Source organism: Puma concolor, chromosome D1 (assembly GCF_028749965.1).
Source record: "Puma concolor isolate L17-30 chromosome D1, mPumCon1.1.hap2, whole genome shotgun sequence".
Lineage (NCBI taxonomy): Eukaryota > Metazoa > Chordata > Mammalia > Carnivora > Felidae > Puma > Puma concolor.
The window spans coordinates 46,179,180-46,197,162 of record NC_141676.1 but is presented as its reverse complement, the minus strand read 5'-3'; the positions used below and the strand labels follow the sequence as shown (position 1 = coordinate 46,197,162).

Sequence of the window (17,983 nt, the reverse complement as noted above, 5' to 3'; positions counted from 1 at the left end):
AATTACATGTTGTGTTAGTTGGTGTGGGTTTCACCCATGTCCTCGACTGGGGATAAACTAGGAGCCTCTGAGCCTGGGAGCTCAAGATGGTCTCCGCAGCCCCCAGCCCCCCAGAGTGGCTAACAGCCAAGAGCCCTCGTGTGTTGAGAGAGATGAGCAGGATTAAGCAGGGAAATGAATTCAACTGGGAAGAAAACAGAGCTGTATAACTTTGCCATTAGTCTCCCAGGGATTGTGTTTTATCTTTTGTTTTTTCTTCCCCCACCTCCAGGTTAGAATATACAGAGCACCAAGGAAGGATCAAAAATGCAAGGTAGGGGCACCTGGGGTGGTTCAGTCGGTTAAGCATCTGGCTCCTGATTTCAGCTCAGGTCACGATCTCCTGGTTTGTGGGTTCAACCCCCATATCAGTGCAGAGCCTCCTTGGGATTTTGTCTCCTCCTCTCTCTGCCCCTCCCCTGCTTGCTATCTCTCTCTCAAAATAAATAAAAATAAACTTAAAAACCAAAAAGTATTTAAAAACAAAACCCAAAACAAGGTAAGCGTGGACCCTCTTTCTCCCTGTAAACTGTCCTGGTTCTGGGCCCTCTGAGGACCGCCGAGGCGGCTCTGTGTCTGGTCCCAGTCCGTCTAAGCATCCTTTAGGAGATGCGGAAGGGGGTGGGGGCCTTGGCTTGATGTGACTGCCTGCCCCTCGCCCTCTCCATACTTCACTCCTGGCTCTCGAAGTGCGTTTCACGTGAAGGGGACTTGGGAAGTAGCAGGAAGTCCATTAAGGCTGAAGCTTTTCCTCCACCGTCTTCAGCGGGTTGCCCCTTGCTGACCGGAGGGCCCTCCCAAAGAGACCGGGCCCAGTGACTCTGCTCTTGGGCCTTGCCCCGCGAAGCAGCCAGTGTTGCACCGCAAGGCCAGGCGTGGGGGCTGCCTGCTCCCTCGAGGAGGTTCTCTAATTCGGTCCTTTGTGCCGTTAGCCATGCTCGCTGACCCCATCCGTGTGGGCCCTCCGCTCTCCTGCAGTAGCCCCGGGGCCATCCGAGGCTGTGTCACGACACAGAATCGGAGCTGCAGAATTGCACTCACCCGAGACTGGTAGCTTTCCCCTCTCAGCCCAGCCTTGGTGGGAGGTCCTGCTTGGTGGCCCCGTTGCTCTGGCAGCGAACTCTATTTCCACTGCTGATATGCCGCCACGGGGGACAGTCCCAAACGCCAGGGGTAAGCCAGTCAGGGAAAGCGTGTGTGCCCGTGAATGCGCCCTCCTGCCTCGGCAGGCAGCAACTCCTGGGAGGTGGGAGTGTGACAGCCTTCAGAGGAAGCTCCTGGGACAGATGTGGCATCTGCTGTATCTTGGTGGGGTCATCGTCGGTCCAAAGATGGCAGCGTCCGTTACCTGGTGACTCGGTCAGTGAGTCTCTGACAGGCCGCACGGTGGGGTCTTCACAGACCCCAGCGATCACCCAGGGACCACAGGATGCCCCCAGTGGCTGTGCTGGAGGCTTTGCTCTTTGCACCCCCCACCTCCCTTCGCTTTCCTTCTACACCCGTCTTAAAATCCAACTTGACCGAGACTAAGAGGAAAAGAAATGAGAAATGAGCAGTAGAGTTAACTCTGAGAAGACATTTCTTTATGTCTCTGAATATGAGCTAAGCACAAAAAATAGTAATACTGACCTGGCAGTGAAGCCACGTTTCTGGTGACTTCAGTAGAAAAGTCTAGTTCAAAACACTACAAATTCTAAAGGTGCCCCAGTCCGGCCAATGTCGAAAGCAGTTCTAACTTATTTTTGTCATCGCTTCCGTGAGGCTCGTTTTCGTTTTATAGAAATCATTTTTCCTGTTGTTGTTCAGGGAAGCTCACAGCCAGATTGAAAAGAGGCGTCGGGACAAAATGAACAGTTTTATTGACGAATTGGCGTCTTTGGTACCTACGTGCAATGCCATGTCCAGGAAATTAGATAAACTCACTGTGCTAAGGATGGCTGTTCAGCACATGAAAACATTACGAGGTGAGACCCGGGGCTTTATTCTTCATGCCTTTGCCCAGAAACTTTAGCACCCTGGCCTAGGATGTTCCCGAGTCCCCAAGGCACTGTCAGTCGTTGGCCAATGTGTAGCCTTGAGTAACAGGCGTGTAATTTCCAGCAATAGACGTGACGGGTAGAGGCTGTGCTCTGTGCACATGTCTGCATGTGTACATGATAATCAGGCTACACGCACGTCAAAGAGGGCACTGCTGATGTCCATTTGGCATATGTGTGTGCCTGGACCCCACCCATACAGTGTGACACAGAAAAGTCCGTTTCCGTTTTGAAGAGGAGAATTCATGGCTCCTCTAAAGAGTGAGTCACTGGTTGATGGTTCTTGCTGCGTTTTACTGTCAGGGATGAACACTGATGATATTTTCATGTTCCTGGAATTTTCCCAAGCCAGATAGACTCTTTGTGAGGGAGGCAGAATTTTCCTTCTTCTCTGAATGTGGGGCGGGTGAGAAAACAGGCAGAAATGTGGAAGTGACTTACCCAAACCACAGGAGGAATCTGCGGTGTATCGGGCAACTTCAGCGAATGCTGTTCCTGGCATTTCCCATAGCCAGTCTTAGACCACCGTCCGAGGAAATTTGAAAGCGGGTGCTTAGTCAGACCTGTGACCTGCGTGGTAAAAGACTTGAGTCTTTATGTTTCCACAAAGCCACCAGAAATAAGAAGTGGTCGGTTTTGTCTGACTTCTGAGTGTTATTCAGACATGGCCATGTTATGTCCTGTGCTGTGAGAATGGCATCTAAAGCTTCCTATTAGTGAAGATGATAGAGATTCGATTACTAGAAGCTAAGTCTTATTAAAGCGGAAGGAAACGAGTGACAAACGTCGAGTTACCGTAAAGAACAGGGATGCGGCTCCATATGTGCCTTGTTGGTTGATCTGAAAATCCCAGACCCATCCTGTCTCCCTCCTTCGCTACGGTACTTTGAATGGTTACGGATCTTTTCCATTTTATTGCTTCGCTGTTCTAACCATTCTGCAGATTCCAGGTCCTTCGCTGCTGGCCTTGTTCTGTAAGATGCCAGACTGACGGCCTTTTAAATGTCCCCTTTCCGTGCTAGGGGAGCCAGCGTGGCTCACGGAAGGAGTGCCAAGCTCTGTTGCCTCACCCTGATGAAGAACTCCCACTAGATGCCTTCTACAATGTATTCACTTAGTCAGGGCCTGGCAGACTGGATGATTTCCCAGGCAGGCTGGGAGCGTGGATTTGAGGGACTGCTAGACAACCCATTTAATGTAGATCCTGGGAGGAGGGGACCCTTCCGGGAGCCTCTGCGGGTTGGTTTCCAGAGCTGCCTTCTCTCGTGGAAACAGATTTTTACTTCCGTCTGTTACCTCTTGGCTCCTGTACAGTGACCAGAGCAAACTCGTCAGGTCCCCCGTGGGCAACGGTGGGTTCTGTCTGAAGCCCCCTCTAGCCCCCTGTGTCTGTTGAGGAAAAAGAAGATAAGATTGCAGTCCCGGGTGGTAGGGACTTGGCCACATCTGGAAGGTTGGAGGCAGTGACGTGGAACGAGACATCACCTGGGTAGAAAGGGTACCAACTCTTTCTCTTTCTTTTTTTTTTTTTTCCCCTCCCTCAGGTGCCACCAATCCATACACAGAAGCGAACTACAAACCAACTTTTCTGTCAGATGATGAATTGAAACACCTCATTCTCAGGGTATGTTGCAGTGAGGCAATGGTTTTATCCACACTTTGACACATTTCTGAGTGAGGTACCCACGTGTGGGAATTTGATGTCTAAACACCTTTGGAGGCCCACTTCGTCTCCGCCTCTGTCTGTCTGTCTGTCTGGACGGTCTTCACATTCCTTCCCTGGGGTCTTTCTCCTCCCCTTCTACCGTTGCTTAGACAAAGCTTGAAGGCCCGGGCTACCTGTGCCTCAGAGGAGGCAGGGTTTTGTTAAAAATGGGTGGTTAAGCATTCCATTCCTGAGTGAAGGTTTTAGAAAGGGGCGGAGACTGATAACAACGGAGAATTTCCCTTCTCACTTAACTGCTAGCACAAAGCTTCCGTGTACATCTTTACAGCAGCATCCCATCAAAGCAACAGGGCTTCCAGAGACTCCTCTGCCCGAGGAGAAGAAGAAATGGGGGAGGTGAGGCTTTCCCCTCTTGACTGAAGCACTTGCTTCATCTTGCTCGTCTCTGCAGAGAGGCCATTGAGGTGGCGCCGTGCAGCATTAGGTCTGCCTCTGGCGAGAGTGAGATCCACTTGGAAACTGAAGAGAAACAAACTGGATTCGGAAACACGTCCTCTTGCAAACTGTAAAAAGGAAACTAGAAAAATCTCACTGGGAGCGATAGCAGCCTCCAACCCCCCACAGCCAGAGTGGGTCTTGCTTGCTAAGGCCTGACGGCATCTGGGCCCGTTTCTTTGAGCAGGCGTTTGCCAAGCCTTAGGATACAGGCTACTCCGTCGTCACCCTCGTTTCCGGCTCTACTTTGCCTTCCGGTCCTCTGTGCATCTGGTCTGTGTGTTCACTCCAGCGTTCTCTATCCGTCCCCTCCTGATAGGTTGTCTGAATTGGAAAGCTTTCCGCTGCAAGGAACAGAAGACCTAATGAACAAACAAGGTTGTGTTTCTCAAACGTAGCTGGTCCTGCGGTGGGGCCACGAGGGGTTCGCGCAGTGGTTCAACGAGGGCAGACGGATCAGGCTCTTTCTGTCTTCTTGGACAGCCCTGCTGACCCAGCGTACGGCTTGTTTCCTCATGGGGGCCGCTAGCCAGAAACCAGGGGCAGGGGAGGGTCCAGGCCAGCTGTCCCTCCTATCGAGAAAGGATACGCCTTCCTGAAAGCTTCATCGTAGATGTCAGCTTCTCCAGGAGATGTTACCTGATCACCCCTAGCTTCAGGCCAAGGATTTAGATTTGTCCAGTCTCCGTGGCACAGGCCAGCAAGAGAGACGGGGGTTAGGAATTGGCCCGCCATCAGCATTTGCCACACACACTTTGCAGAGCCACATTCGTTGGCTAGATTTTCCTTTAGAGGTGGCACAGAACTTCAGCTGTGGTCTGGTTGGCCTGGGGTGGAATGGTTCTGGTGCGTTCTTTGCCAAAGAGCCATCATAGGAGTGCCGCGCTCTGGGAAGCTGTACTACTGTCCCTCCCCGTCTCGTGTGTAGATTCTTGTTCGGCCAGGTGTTCTCCATCCCATATAGGTGCACTGAGTTCTTTTGAACTTCTCTTTTATTTCTGTCAAAATCTATTTATCGGATGGTCCTACATTGCAGTTTATTGTCCGTGATCCTTTGGAGCCTCTTGTGACTTAATAGATCTGCTAGGCCTGCCTTCTGTGTCTTTCATGCACTAACACAACAGATCCTGTTGAGGCTTTGCTTTATGTGCATGGCACCATTCCAGGTAAATCCAAGTCAGCAGTAAACACATTAGACGGGGGCCAGGGCGTCCCCACAAGTTTGGAGTGGCCCTTTAGCCACCACCCTCAGGGCACGGTTACTCAGACACAGATCTGCCCGCCTCTGTCCATCCTTCTTCATGAAGATGTCCTTATTCTCAGGGGGGCCTTCCTGAATGAAGACGTAAACCTTGTCTGCAGCATCTCTGCAGAGACCGCCGGGGCTGGCTTCACAGGTGCATAACCTACGCGGCCGCATGTGGCCTGGGGCTTGGCTTAGCGCTCTGCTGTTGGCATCTGGAAGGCCCTCGTTTTTGAACAAGCGCCCTTGCGTTTCCAGTCTGGACTGGGCCCCACGAATTAACGTGGCTGGCCCTGATTGCCATACTCCTAATTTGCTGTTTTTAAGGAAAAAAAATTACATATATAGGTACATGTACATATATAGGTACATGAACGCCTATATGTAAAACACGTGAAGTTCATGTTGTATATAACACATCTATATATTTTTCCATATTTATGTATATAATATATATGAATTAGCTCCTTTTGTAATGACAAATGCTTAATAACTTCTCTAAATTTCGTATCCGATGCCCGCGTCATCAGGGCGTGAGACAAGGATTTCAGTGCTGCTTAAGCTAGATGCTTCGTGTTGGCCTTGCCTTTCCTGTGCCTCTGTGCCCAAAGGCATCAGCGTTGATCTGTCTTCCCCGCTGGAACCTTGCTCCCCTCCCTGGCACGTGTCCGTGGCTATGATGTACCACAGAACGCCTGCCCCTTCCAGGAATTCCTGCCCAGGTCCCAGGAATTTGCTTCAGCAGAAGGCAGGGTCCGCTCAGCTGGGGTTTGACACGTTTGGCGGCAGAAGGTGGACTTCTGCTCTTGCTTACCAGTGCAAATCCAGCCGACTGCTTTCTTTATTAAGAGCTTTCAGGATGTCTTCAGCGAAGAGCGTGTCAGGGAGGGGTCAGCCGGATTAGTTTGTAACGTCCGGATCTTCCACCCTTCCCCCCATGTTTTGAAAACCAGGCAGACCCCCCCAGGACTTCTGTGTCACCTATAACTGACCCTGTCCTCCCCCCGAGAGTGAGCCGGCCCTCGTCCTCCTATGGCCCGGCCCTGCTGGTGGCCTCCTCCAAGTCTCTGCTCGTCTGCTGTCCCCTGGGTCCCGGCTCCTTCCCCTGGTGGCGAAGTGAAAGCCCGAAAGTTTTGAGCCTCCCCTACGCTGGCCTCTGCAGCCCACTCTCTCCCTGGAGGTGCTGAAACCCACTTTGCTCAGGTCAGGGCTTCAGGCCCAGCATTCCCTCCAGGATGTCACAGGCCCCTTTTGTGGCACCTCCCTTCCTCAACAAAAAGCCCCAAAGCACTCCTCTTGCTAGGTGTGAGACGGGCTGCCAGGGAAGGCAAAGTTATTAATACCTTATTTTCTGACAGAATGGGGCTTCCAGCAGATGGGGCTGGGACAGGCTCTTCCTCTCCACTGTCATCCCCTGCCCCGATGTCGTCCCCTGCCAGCACCGAGGGCCAGCTCAGGCAAAGCCCACCCGCAGCTCCTGTCCGGCTGAGCGGCCTCCCTCGTTCTCAGCCGCAGCGATTCGGCCCCTCCTGCTTGCGTCTCCGCGCAGGTGCATGTGCCATTATTGGGCCTCTGGCACATGAATTCATTTCTGAGTTCTTTGAACTCCGTTGCATCCCCAAAGGCCCTTCTGTGGAACAGGGACTAGAGTTTCTCTAGGGTTGGCCAAAGAACAGACCAAGGACTAGTGAACGAAGCAAGATGTTGAATCAGAACTGTAGGGGCGAGCACAGGAGCGGGTATGTGGCCTCCCCAGCCCGGGGTGGGGGTGGGGGGAGCCCTGTGGGAGCTGGGTAGTTGTCCAGCTGCAGACTCGTGGGTAGGATTCACACACGGGTACACCATGGAGCCTGAGCTCTCGGACACTTTGGTATTTATCCACTTCAGTCCAATAAACAGCATCTTGTCTCCATACCTGCCTTCACTGGGACTTCAGATTTTTACCTGTATTCAAAGTAAAGAAGAGGTAAAAAGAATGTAGGAGGGAAATTTTGGCTTTGCTTTTTTGTCTCTCTCGGGATATAAGCAGCCCGGCCCTGGATGGAGGAATGATGTTTGAGAGCAGCAGTTCTCAACCCTGTGTACGTTGGAATCCTTTGGGGGTGGGGGTAAAAACAATGCTAGTTACCCAGCGCCTCCCCAGACCCGCAGCATAAAAACCACCAACAAACCGCACACCACCCCAAATGTTGAGACAGCGCTCTGTAAGTGGAAGTGTCCAAGTTGAGGACAGATGGTGGCCAGGTTGTTGGAGAGGGGATTTTGATCTTAAAGTTTCCTTCCAATCCTAGAGTCTGTGATTCTGCACAGACCGTTACAATTAAAGCAATAAAATAGGACTTCGCCGGACCTTCATATTCTCCAAGGAGAATTCTTAAAGTGACTTCAGCTGGACTGTCCCCTTGTAGTCATTAGATGAGATATGTCTGCCGTGGAGAGAATTTTACGGTCGATGAGCGCAGTTCCGTGCTTTGGTTACGTACCAAAGAAATCCTTATTTGCGATCAGAGTGATTACAGACCGTGTTTCCTAAAGTGTGATAAATTGATTATCCATTTCTCCTGATTAGGCAGCAGATGGATTTTTGTTTGTCGTAGGATGTGACCGAGGGAAGATACTCTTTGTCTCAGAGTCTGTCTTCAAGATCCTCAACTACAGCCAGGTACTGCTCCGGGGTCTGTAGGTGGCAGGCAGCCTCACAGCCGCCAGAGAGGTCACCCCCCCTTTCCAGAATAATTAGAATATACAAGTCGTGTAAAATGCTTGTATTGTAACCCCCAAGCCCGAGGCTTCTTCCAGAAAGTTCTTAATTTCTTCACCGAGAAATGAATTTAAATGTAGAAAAAGCTTTTAGGATTTCCGTGCTTCCCTCACTGGCGGGTTTGACGCTGATCTCCCCAGCAGCTTTATGCTTTATTGGGATGAAATGAATATCCCGTAACTAAAGGGGGCAGGGAGTGGGGGAGGGGCTGCCCAGCAAGGAAAGGCAGATAATCTAATACCAGAGGATAAAAAAAATGGGAATCCACCCACACTGTGTGTGTGATGAGGTGTCCCTTTTTTCATTCTGCTTAACCTTGGCTTCCCCTAAGAGAAAATGATTGTAATAACCCCTACCTTTTATGATTTGTTCTTTGGATCAGATAAGATAAACATTTACGAAAGTTTCTAGAGCAGTGCTTTTCATCTCTTCTGTCCCTGGAGTTCTTATTCCCCCACCCATTCGTCTGTTCACCCACTCACTCATTCACATGCTGGTGTTTGCGTGGAAAGCTGGTAACTGAAGAATGAAAATAACACATAAATTAGAAATTAATGTTTCAGGTCCCCCAGAGTGTCTTGCTCTTTTTGGTCTCAGAGAATAGTGACGAAGGAAGTTTTTATCCTCTCTGCAAAGAATGAGGCTGTCGCGGCACATAGTCTGACACAGCTTGTTTCAGAACGGAAAGGCTTAGAATTAGCACCCACGCCCTGTGTTCCTGCACGGGCATTCGTGGGCCTCAGAAATAAATCGCGGGGTGGGGGGTGGGAGGGAGGAGAGGCTGGGTGATGGGTATTGAGGAGGGCACCTTTTGGGATGAGCACTGGGTGTTGTATGGAAACCAATTTGACAATAAATTTCACATATAAATAAAAAAAAAAAAAAAAAAAAAGAAATCGCGGGGAACGCGTTCCGCTGAAAGATTCCTGCCTTGGAGGAGCATGAGCTATTTATATAATTACAAATATAAGTAAGCCCTTCTCTGCTCCTGCGTTATCACAACCAAACTCCCGGTGCCTCATTCCCTGTGTCTATACCTAGGCAAAGCGATTGGACACGTGTACGTGCTCACATTTGAAATGCTTGAAACTCTCACGCTTAGAAATGCAAAATAAAGGCACGGCACTGGTTGGGGAAGTTCTACACCACGTGCTGTTGACTTGCCGGTTTCATGCTTCCTCCCCGCAGAACGATCTGATTGGCCAGAGTTTGTTTGACTACCTGCACCCTAAAGATATCGCCAAAGTGAAGGAGCAGCTCTCCTCCTCGGACACGGCGCCCCGGGAGCGGCTCATAGATGCAAAAAGTGAGTACCGGAGAGGCTGCGGCTGCTTCCTGGGGCCACTCAGGCCGCAGCATGTGCCCCGTGGTCTCGGCCTCTGGCCCCCCTCCTTTGCCCTTTATCTGGGTCTCTGGCTAAATGCACTTATCTACATTCCTTCGTGTTTGTTTTGGTTTTGTTGCACGTACATAAAAGAGAAACAACTCAGCGTCCCAATTCACCGAGAGGAACAATAGCTGCTTTGATTCTTTCTGATTTTCAGTCGTTTCCCCCCCAAGAATCTAGAAGTTCACAACTGTATGCTTCTGAGTTTAAAGGGCTCACACCAGTGCAGTTTGTTCCCCCCGGAAACATCACCTCTATTTACCTGAGTTACGCATCTGCAGCCTCTTGAGATAAAATTTGACATTTAAATCGAAGATTCTTTGACCAAAGTGGTTGCTCCTCATCAGTTGCGCGCCCCGCCCCGGCTTCCTTCTTGCAGCAGTGGAACCACCGCTCCCATCCTCCCCTAGCTTCCCCCTCCCGTAGCCCTCCTGGGCCTCCGGTGTGAGGCCTGCCCGGTAGCTCTCCTCCCGTCAGTCTCAGTCTCGTGGGAGGCCGCAGACTCTAGCAGTTAAGAGGATGGAGTCTGGAATCACAGTGCCAAGCTCACTTCCTGGCTCCACCATTTCCCAAGCTGTGTGACCATGAGCAAGTTACTTCACCTCTCTGTGCCTCAGCTTCCTGATCTACAAAATAGTACCTGTTTCATCGGGATGTTGTGAGGATTAAATACACGAACGTGCATAAAGCCTGTGGGGCAGTTCCTGGCACGTAGCGGGCCCAGTGTCAGTGTTGCGATGTTGTGGGTCGGCGCGGTCAGGCCCGACCACTTTCCTGCTTCCACACTCTCCACTTCCGTTCGCGGAGGGTGACACCTCCAGAGGAATCTTTAAACCATCCTTGGCACTAAGGCGGTCGTCTTCCTAAGAGCTCGGCGCAGCCCCTGCTACCTGTCTGGCCTGGCAAATTTTTTAGTGACGTGAGGAGAAGAAGATGATGACGTTTGGTCCTTGCCTTTAAGGCTCCTACCATAGAGTCAGGGAGAGGAGAAGGTAGACGGCAGCCTGCAGCACAGGTACCGCTGTGGAAGGAGTAGCAGGCCTGGGGAACAGATGATTCATTCTCGTGTGGGCGTGAGGACAGGCAGCCCCGAGTAGGTGACGACTGAGGTGGGTTTGAAAGGATGAATTACTGCGTGCCCGGTGAAGAGAGGAACAGAGCAGGGCAAACGTTTCTGGATGGATACAGAGGTGTGGCTCCCGCTGTGGAGCGAAAGGAGCAGGGGCGGGCCGGGCTGTGTGCATTCGGGAGGAGATCACAGGGCAGGGCGGCCCTGTGGGAGGTGCGGGGGGAGGGGGCAGACCCAGGGGGAGCCCTGGTGGCCCCTCTTCTAGCGGTGGCTCGTTTTCCCCAGACGCGTTCTGGGGACAAGTAGCCGGCGGTCGTGGCAGCATCGTAGTCCTGCTCCCCCCTCCAAAGACCAGTTCAGTTGGTGCACAACAGCATAGGCCAGTGGAGACATGAGCAAACCCCATGTATAAGCCACACGTGTGATTTAAAATTTAACCCAGTAACTCGAAACGAGGCCTTTTTATTTTGTATAGTCTTTGAACGCCTGTGTATATTCACACTTAAAGAATAGCCACATTGCGCGTGTTCAGTAGCCAGATCTAGACCGGGGTCCCGGAGCCTATGTTGATTAACCCCCCAGGGGCCTCTGGCATATAGCCAGGCTTGAGAATTTGAGGCCGTTCTGCGTCCTCTTTCCCACTCCAGTGTCCACATCTTCCCCATCCTTCCAGTGCCAGCCCAAGCTCCCTCTCTGGAAAACACATACCGTCTCTGCCATTGATTTGGCACTAATCCTACATCACCTGGCATGATTCCTCTTTCCATGGGGAACTTGCGTTTCCCTTCTCCGTCGGAAGCTCCTGCCAGACGGGAGCCCCATGCTAGACTTCTTTTCGTCCCCAGAGCAACTCCACTTGTCCAGTGGCTGCATTCTGGGGGATCTGGAAACACTTCAGTTGACCCGCACTTACCCACACGTCTCGTTAGGCCTGAACTGTCCTGAGGAATGTTACTCTCCCATCACCTAAAACAGTGAGGCAGGAAAGAAGAGGCTTTCTTCCAGGTCACACTCCCCCTCCTGACAGACAATACTACTCTCGGTTTATCACATTTTGTGTATTGATTTGCAGCTGGACTTCCAGTTAAGACAGATATAACCCCTGGGCCGTCTCGATTATGTTCTGGAGCACGACGTTCTTTCTTCTGTAGGATGAAGTGTAACAGGCCTTCGGTAAAGGTTGAAGACAAGGATTTCCCCTCTACCTGCTCAAAGAAAAAAGGTAATCAATTTCACCGCTTTAAAATCCCAATACAGCTCAGGCTGGCTTTCTGCTCTGGAGTGCTCAGCGGGGCATTGGTTCAGTGCCTTGCCGATCCCAGGACGGCGGCCAGCGTGCCACAATCCCGCCCCCCCCCCCCCGCCCCCCGCCCACTGTGGGTGTAGGGCCGTTGGGGAGCAGAGGAGATTGGAAAGCCCTGGTGGGTGTCACAATGACAGAGATTTGTGGGAGAGCTTCCTTGGTTTAAACTCTGTTTGTCCTAACGTGGTTGAGAAAAAGCTCTCTGAGCCACAATCCCAGCCACTTCCTGAGCATCCTACCAATCCACCATAATACTCTGGCTAAATTCGCCAGCGACCTTCATGTTGCGAAACACAATGGACGCTTCATTCTTCTTCCATCTTTTTTTTTTTTTTTTTTTTTTTGACGTTTATTTATTTTTGAGACAGAGAGAGACAGAGCATGAACGGGGGAGGGTCAGAGAGAGGGAGACACAGAATTGGAAACAGGCTCCAGGCTCTGAGCCATCAGCCCAGAACCTGACGCAGGGCTCGAACTCACGGAGTGCAAGATCGTGACCTGAGCCGAAGTCGGATGCTCAACCGACTGAGCCACCCAGGCGCCCCTCTTCTTCCATCTTGAAGTGTTGTCTTCCCTAGGATTCCACAAACCCTTTCTTCTCGTCTCCCCCATCCTCTGCCATTCTAGGCCCTCCTCCTAGCTCCTGCACTGGCTCCTCTTCTGTCCTGAGCCACCCTTGTATCTGCACTTGATCCACGGGTAATGTCCTCTGCCGCTTTAGCCCACAGCGCCACTTAGATGCCAGTGACTTCCAAGTTTGTATTTCTAGCCCAGGTTTTTAGTTTGAGCTCCAGACCCACAAATTAACTTCTTAAATCTACCTGCTCCGATAGCTCAAGGGCATCTCAAACCTGATCTGTGTCAAAGTGACCGCATGAGCTTCCCCTGACGTAAATGGCCCCACCATCATCTAGTTGCACGTACTGGAAGCTGGGGAGGCACCCTCAGCTGGGTTTACTCCCTCCCTTCATCCGGTCAGTTACAAAGTCCTGCCACAATGAATTCCTTCTGCAGAAGTTCTCTGAAGTATGTTTATCTACCTCCCTGTTTACCGTACCACTCAGACCCGGGCCACTCTCTGCTCTCCCCACGTCCAGCGAAGTAGGCTCCTTACACTTTCCATCTCTCCACACAGTACCCCAGATGACCTTTTTTTTTTTTTTTATTTTAAGTTTTTATTTTTGAGAGAGCGTGAGCAAGGAAGGGGCAGGGAGACAGAGGATCCAAAGCAGGCTCTAGGCCCTGAGCTGTCAGCACAGAGTCTGGAGCAGGGCTTGAACTCCCGAATCGTGAGATCATGACCTGAGCCGGAGTGAGACGCTCAACAGACTGAGCCACTCAGGCGCCCCCAAAATGATCTTTGTAAAGCAAGTCTTTCTATCAGTTTCCTGCTCCAAACTGTGCAGGGTTGCCTGCTGCTCTTGAAGAAAATTTGAGAGTCCTGAACACAACCATGCACCTTCCACTCCTACCGGCACTCCTGTGTTCAGCTCTGCCGACTCCCTTTCGATGCCAACCCCCCTTTTCTATCCAGGGTCTCTCCACACTGACCCCTCTGATTGGAATGCCACCCCCCCCCCCCCACCAGCTTTCTTTCAGCCCGATAGCTCAGCTGGTCCTTTAGGGATGTGCATCAGTGTCTGCCACTCACTCCCTCAGGCCGCCTTACGTCTTCCTGTCACACCCTACAGATTTTCTTTCTAGCATGTTCTTGCAGTTGCACTTGTGCCCTTATTGGTATAGTTGTTTATTTGAAATCTGTCTCCCCCACTAGACTAGAAACTCCATGATGGCACGTCTGGTTGGTTTTCCAGTTTCCCAGTAACTAGCACAGACCTGATGCTTGGGAAACACCCCATAAGGATTTGTTGATGAAATTCACAGGTGTCCCGTCTTCCGTGTGTCCCAAAGTGAAACCTTTCTCCCTCTTTTCTAAAGCATACTGTGTATTCTCTCTTCCCTGGCTCCGCGAATAGCAACCAGCAGCTAATTCAATCCCAAACTGTTGGCGTTCTCTTCATTCCCTTTCATACCAAGCTTTTTGATATTCATACCAAATCTCAGCAGTTCTCAGAAACTTCTCCCACATCCTTCCCTGCCTCATCCTCACTGCGGAACCAGAGTCCAGTGGTCATCACCTCTTGGTGCATGCTTGTCTTCCTCCTGGTTCTTAGTCTCTTCCAGTTTACCTGTCATTCTGCTTCTCGGGTGTCCAAAGCACGATTTGCTTTTGCTGTTTCCCCACTTACATACTTTTAGAAGCTCTCCACTGCCCATCTCATAAACACATTTGTTAGCAAATAGTCTAAGACCCCAGTAATCTGCCCCAATTTGCCCCTCAATCTGTGTTGTGTCTTCAGCTGGAGACAGGCTTCAGCTTTGCCCTTTCCCTTTGAACCACCCAGAGCTCTCTGTTGTCTCTTGTACAGGGCGCACCTCTGTGCCTTGGAACATTCTCAGCCTCCGCACATTCTAGTCCCTTGGCCAGTGCTCATCCTTCTTGATCCATCCACCTCCTATGTTGTTTTCCTGGGCAGCCTCCTCTCTCCGGGTAGACTTAGATACCTCTTCCTTGGTATATGGGACGGCCTTGGCATAACCGGCCCTGCTCGGCATATATGACACCAGATGATAGTTGTCTATTTCTGTGTCATCCTCTCTCACTAGAGTCTCACTTCCAGAGAGTAAAGCTCTGTTTATTTTTCTGACTCCCTTCTGGCATCCCAGCCCACCCAAGGCTGCCTGTGTCTGCGCACAGGGCGCTGTGCTGACACTGACCACGGCTTTTGCTTTCTAGCAGATCGAAAGAGCTTCTGCACCATCCACAGCACAGGGTATCTGAAGAGCTGGCCGCCCACAAAGATGGGGCTGGATGAAGACAGTGAACCAGACAACGAGGGCTGTAATCTCAGCTGCCTGGTCGCAATTGGACGACTACATTCTCACGTGGTTCCACAGCCGGTGAATGGGGAAATCAGGGTGAAGTCTATGGAATATGTGTCTCGGCACGCGATAGACGGGAAGTTTGTTTTTGTAGACCAGAGGTAAGAGTCTGTGTATTACCCTTGAACAAGAATGGTACAAGGTTTTCAGCTCTGAGTGAAGCAGAGAAGACTGGGCCATCAGCTGGCTTTCTAAGAGAGAAGGAAGTGATGGGGATCTCTGCTAAAAACTGAGACCTCTCGGAATATCATCATAAATACAGAGATGTTTCCCTTTAATGTCCTTGGCATGTAGAGATGGTGAAGTAGAGTGGTTTGTCCATGACCAGAAGAGAAATAGTAGGCATGGTATATGCTATCTGAATGTATGGACTGTTCCCGGGCCACTACAGTGACTGGAATTCCGGAATGTAGGGCTTGGAGAAGATTATCTAGTCCTGAGTTGTCTGGTGGAGTAGTCCTTGGCTGTGGTGATCTCATATGGCTGTTCAAGGTTTAATTTCATCAACATGAAGTTAAAAATTCCTCAGGCTTGATGGCACTAGAGTGTGTTACACTAAACGAAATAGGTCAGGGAAAGACAGATACCTATGATTTCACTCATGTGAAATTTAAGAAACAAGACAGATGAACATAGGGGAAGGGAAGGAAAAAAAGAAGATAAAAGCGGAGAGGGAGGCAAACCATAAGAGACTGTTAAATACAGAGAACAAACTGAGGGGTGCCGAAGGGGCGTTGGGTGGGGGGATGGGCTAAATGGGTGATGGGCATTAGGGAGGGCACTTTTGGGATGGGTGCTAGGGGTTATAGGTAAGTGATGAATCACTGAATTCTACTCCAGAAACTAGTAATTACCCTGTATGTTAACGAACTTGCATTTAAGTTACAAAAAAAAAAAAAAAAAAAAAGTAAAAAAAAAAAATTCCTCAGGCTCAGTAGCCATATTTCAGGTATTCAATAGCTACATGAGGCTAATGGCACAGATCTAGAACATTTCCATTGCAGAAAGCTCTGTTGGCCACACTGATCTAGTCCAATCTTTTATTTTTTACGGGTGAGGAACTGGGGCCCAGCCTGAAGACTGGCTACCTCCAATTCACAGCTTAGTGGTAATGGACCTGAGCTAAGAACCCAGACGTCGTGTTTTCCACTGCTCTCTGCTGCCTCCCTGAGAATATTCACAGGCAGATCATTTTCCTGGCTATCAGAAATAGTCACTGTATGTTGGAAAAGGACACCACCACTTTTCAAGGTCCTTATGGCCCCTGCCACCATAACTTCTAATGTTTGGTCATCCTGATTTAAAAAAAATAAAAAGGAGGGGATAGTAAAATGGAAATTTGCACTGGGGTTTAGATTGCCTACCACATTTTTATCTGACTAGTTATTATTTCTAAGCCTCCTTTCTTGGGATGATGACCCCTTTGAAAGGCTACTTCCTTTCCCTCTGTTTGTATAGCGTTGGTTAGATTCGGGTGCACCAACAAAAATACATCCATGTAGTAAAGCCCTCTGAAAATCCAGCCAGCTTTGACCCTTGTTCTCACCGGCGGTAGTGGGGTTCATCCACTGCAGAGAGGCTAACTGTCTGAATTAACTTTTTCTTTAAAAAAAAATTCTAGGGCAACAGCTATTTTGGCATATTTACCGCAAGAACTTCTAGGCACATCATGTTATGAATATTTTCACCAAGATGACATAGGACATCTCGCAGAATGTCATAGGCAAGGTAAGCCGTACAAAAGGCCTTAAGTTCAAGGCGTCCCTCTTCTTCGACACTAGTCCACATAAGTGTTCCAGAGAAATCTGGCCCCAGTGATGTCAGCCAGCCTAGGAATCTCCAGGCCAGAACATCTCCGAAGAGAAGAAGCCGATGTTCCCAGGCCCTATTTGTCTCTTTACAGAGAACCCACTGACAGCCTAGCACTTTTGTGTACATAGGACAGTTCAATTTCTAGAAAGCATCTCTTGCCCAGAGAATTTACACGGACCCTGTGAAGATTTAGTATGGCTCCAACAGATCTGATTCTCTTTTCCATAAAATCCTGCAGTGCCTCCTGTATTTTCCTCTTGACTTAGGGCACTGCCCTATGTTAGCCTCCTGAGAGAGGAACCAGTATTGACCCGTTCCTTCACTGTCCACCAGATCCTGTCCATTCACCTCAGACATGCGTTTCCAAAGAGGCCCCATTTTGCACCTCCACCGCCACAACCCGAGCTCAGCCCTTGTGCCCAGCTGACCACTGTGATAGACATCCAGCAGGCCTCTGTGTTCCCTTCTGCTCCCAGTCACCTTCCGTCTTTCATAGTTAGCCCATTTGTGCCCAGTCGATTGAGCTGCATACCGTCACATCCTTGCTTAAACCTCCCGCCTTTAGACTCAAGGCCAAATACCCTGGATAGGCACTCAAGACCCTCCCTCTCCTGGCCCTGCCCCACCTCCTCAGCTTCACGCCTCACCCCTGCCTGCGGAGAGACATCTCCTCATTCCCTGCCACTCCTCAGGCACCGCTGGATTCTTCCTCCCTCGAGGCTCTGACCTCTTCTTCTGCGTAGCTGCATCTCATTCCTGTCCTGAGGGTGGGGGTCCCATCCCATCTCCTCTTCTATCTCCGGTGCCTGGCACACGAAAGATGCTTGTTTGTTACGTAAAAGAGTAAAATGTGAATAGGTGAGTGACCTCCCTGGATTCTGCTGTCCTAAAAATGCTGTACTGCCCTCTGGCTTGATGATGGGGAAAGAACACGGGCCCTTGGGACAGGGCTTTTTCTCACTGGTGGTTCACTTCATAGCCAATTCCGGTCAGAGGTCTATAACGCAGTTATTCCCCAGAGCCTCCATTTCGTACGCTGAAAACTAGCAAGAAATTCATAAATGCCGTCGAAAGGCTCTGAATCAAACCCTCAGAAACAGCCCGTTCTCCGAGTGCCAGCTCCCTTGGCTTATTAAAGAGTGATGCCATGGAGCCTGAGTGCGCTTAGGATTTGGTTACTTTAATACATGGGTCTGAGGAAACAACATTCATGGTTTCTTTGCATTTTC

General features: G+C 50.3%; 1 protein-coding gene across 14 annotated transcripts in view; it reads left to right on the top strand.

Annotated features, from left to right (window-relative positions):
• BMAL1 (basic helix-loop-helix ARNT like 1) overlaps positions 1–17,983 on the top strand; it is a 100,248-nt gene that overhangs the window by 71,910 nt on the left and 10,355 nt on the right. For 10 of the 14 annotated variants that reach the window (XM_086677927.1, XM_086677929.1, XM_086677923.1 and 7 more), the window contains 8 exons: positions 272–313; positions 1,846–2,003; positions 3,620–3,699; positions 8,049–8,141; positions 9,429–9,546; positions 11,769–11,918; positions 14,797–15,043; positions 16,564–16,670. In XM_086677927.1, the coding sequence (XP_086534053.1) occupies positions 272–313; positions 1,846–2,003; positions 3,620–3,699; positions 8,049–8,141; positions 9,429–9,546; positions 11,769–11,918; positions 14,797–15,043; positions 16,564–16,670 (995 nt within the window). The remainder of the gene's footprint in view (positions 1–271; positions 314–1,845; positions 2,004–3,619; positions 3,700–8,048; positions 8,142–9,428; positions 9,547–11,768; positions 11,919–14,796; positions 15,044–16,563; positions 16,671–17,983) is intronic. The other 4 variants (XM_086677930.1, XM_086677928.1, XM_086677935.1 and 1 more) reach the window with 1 other exon arrangement.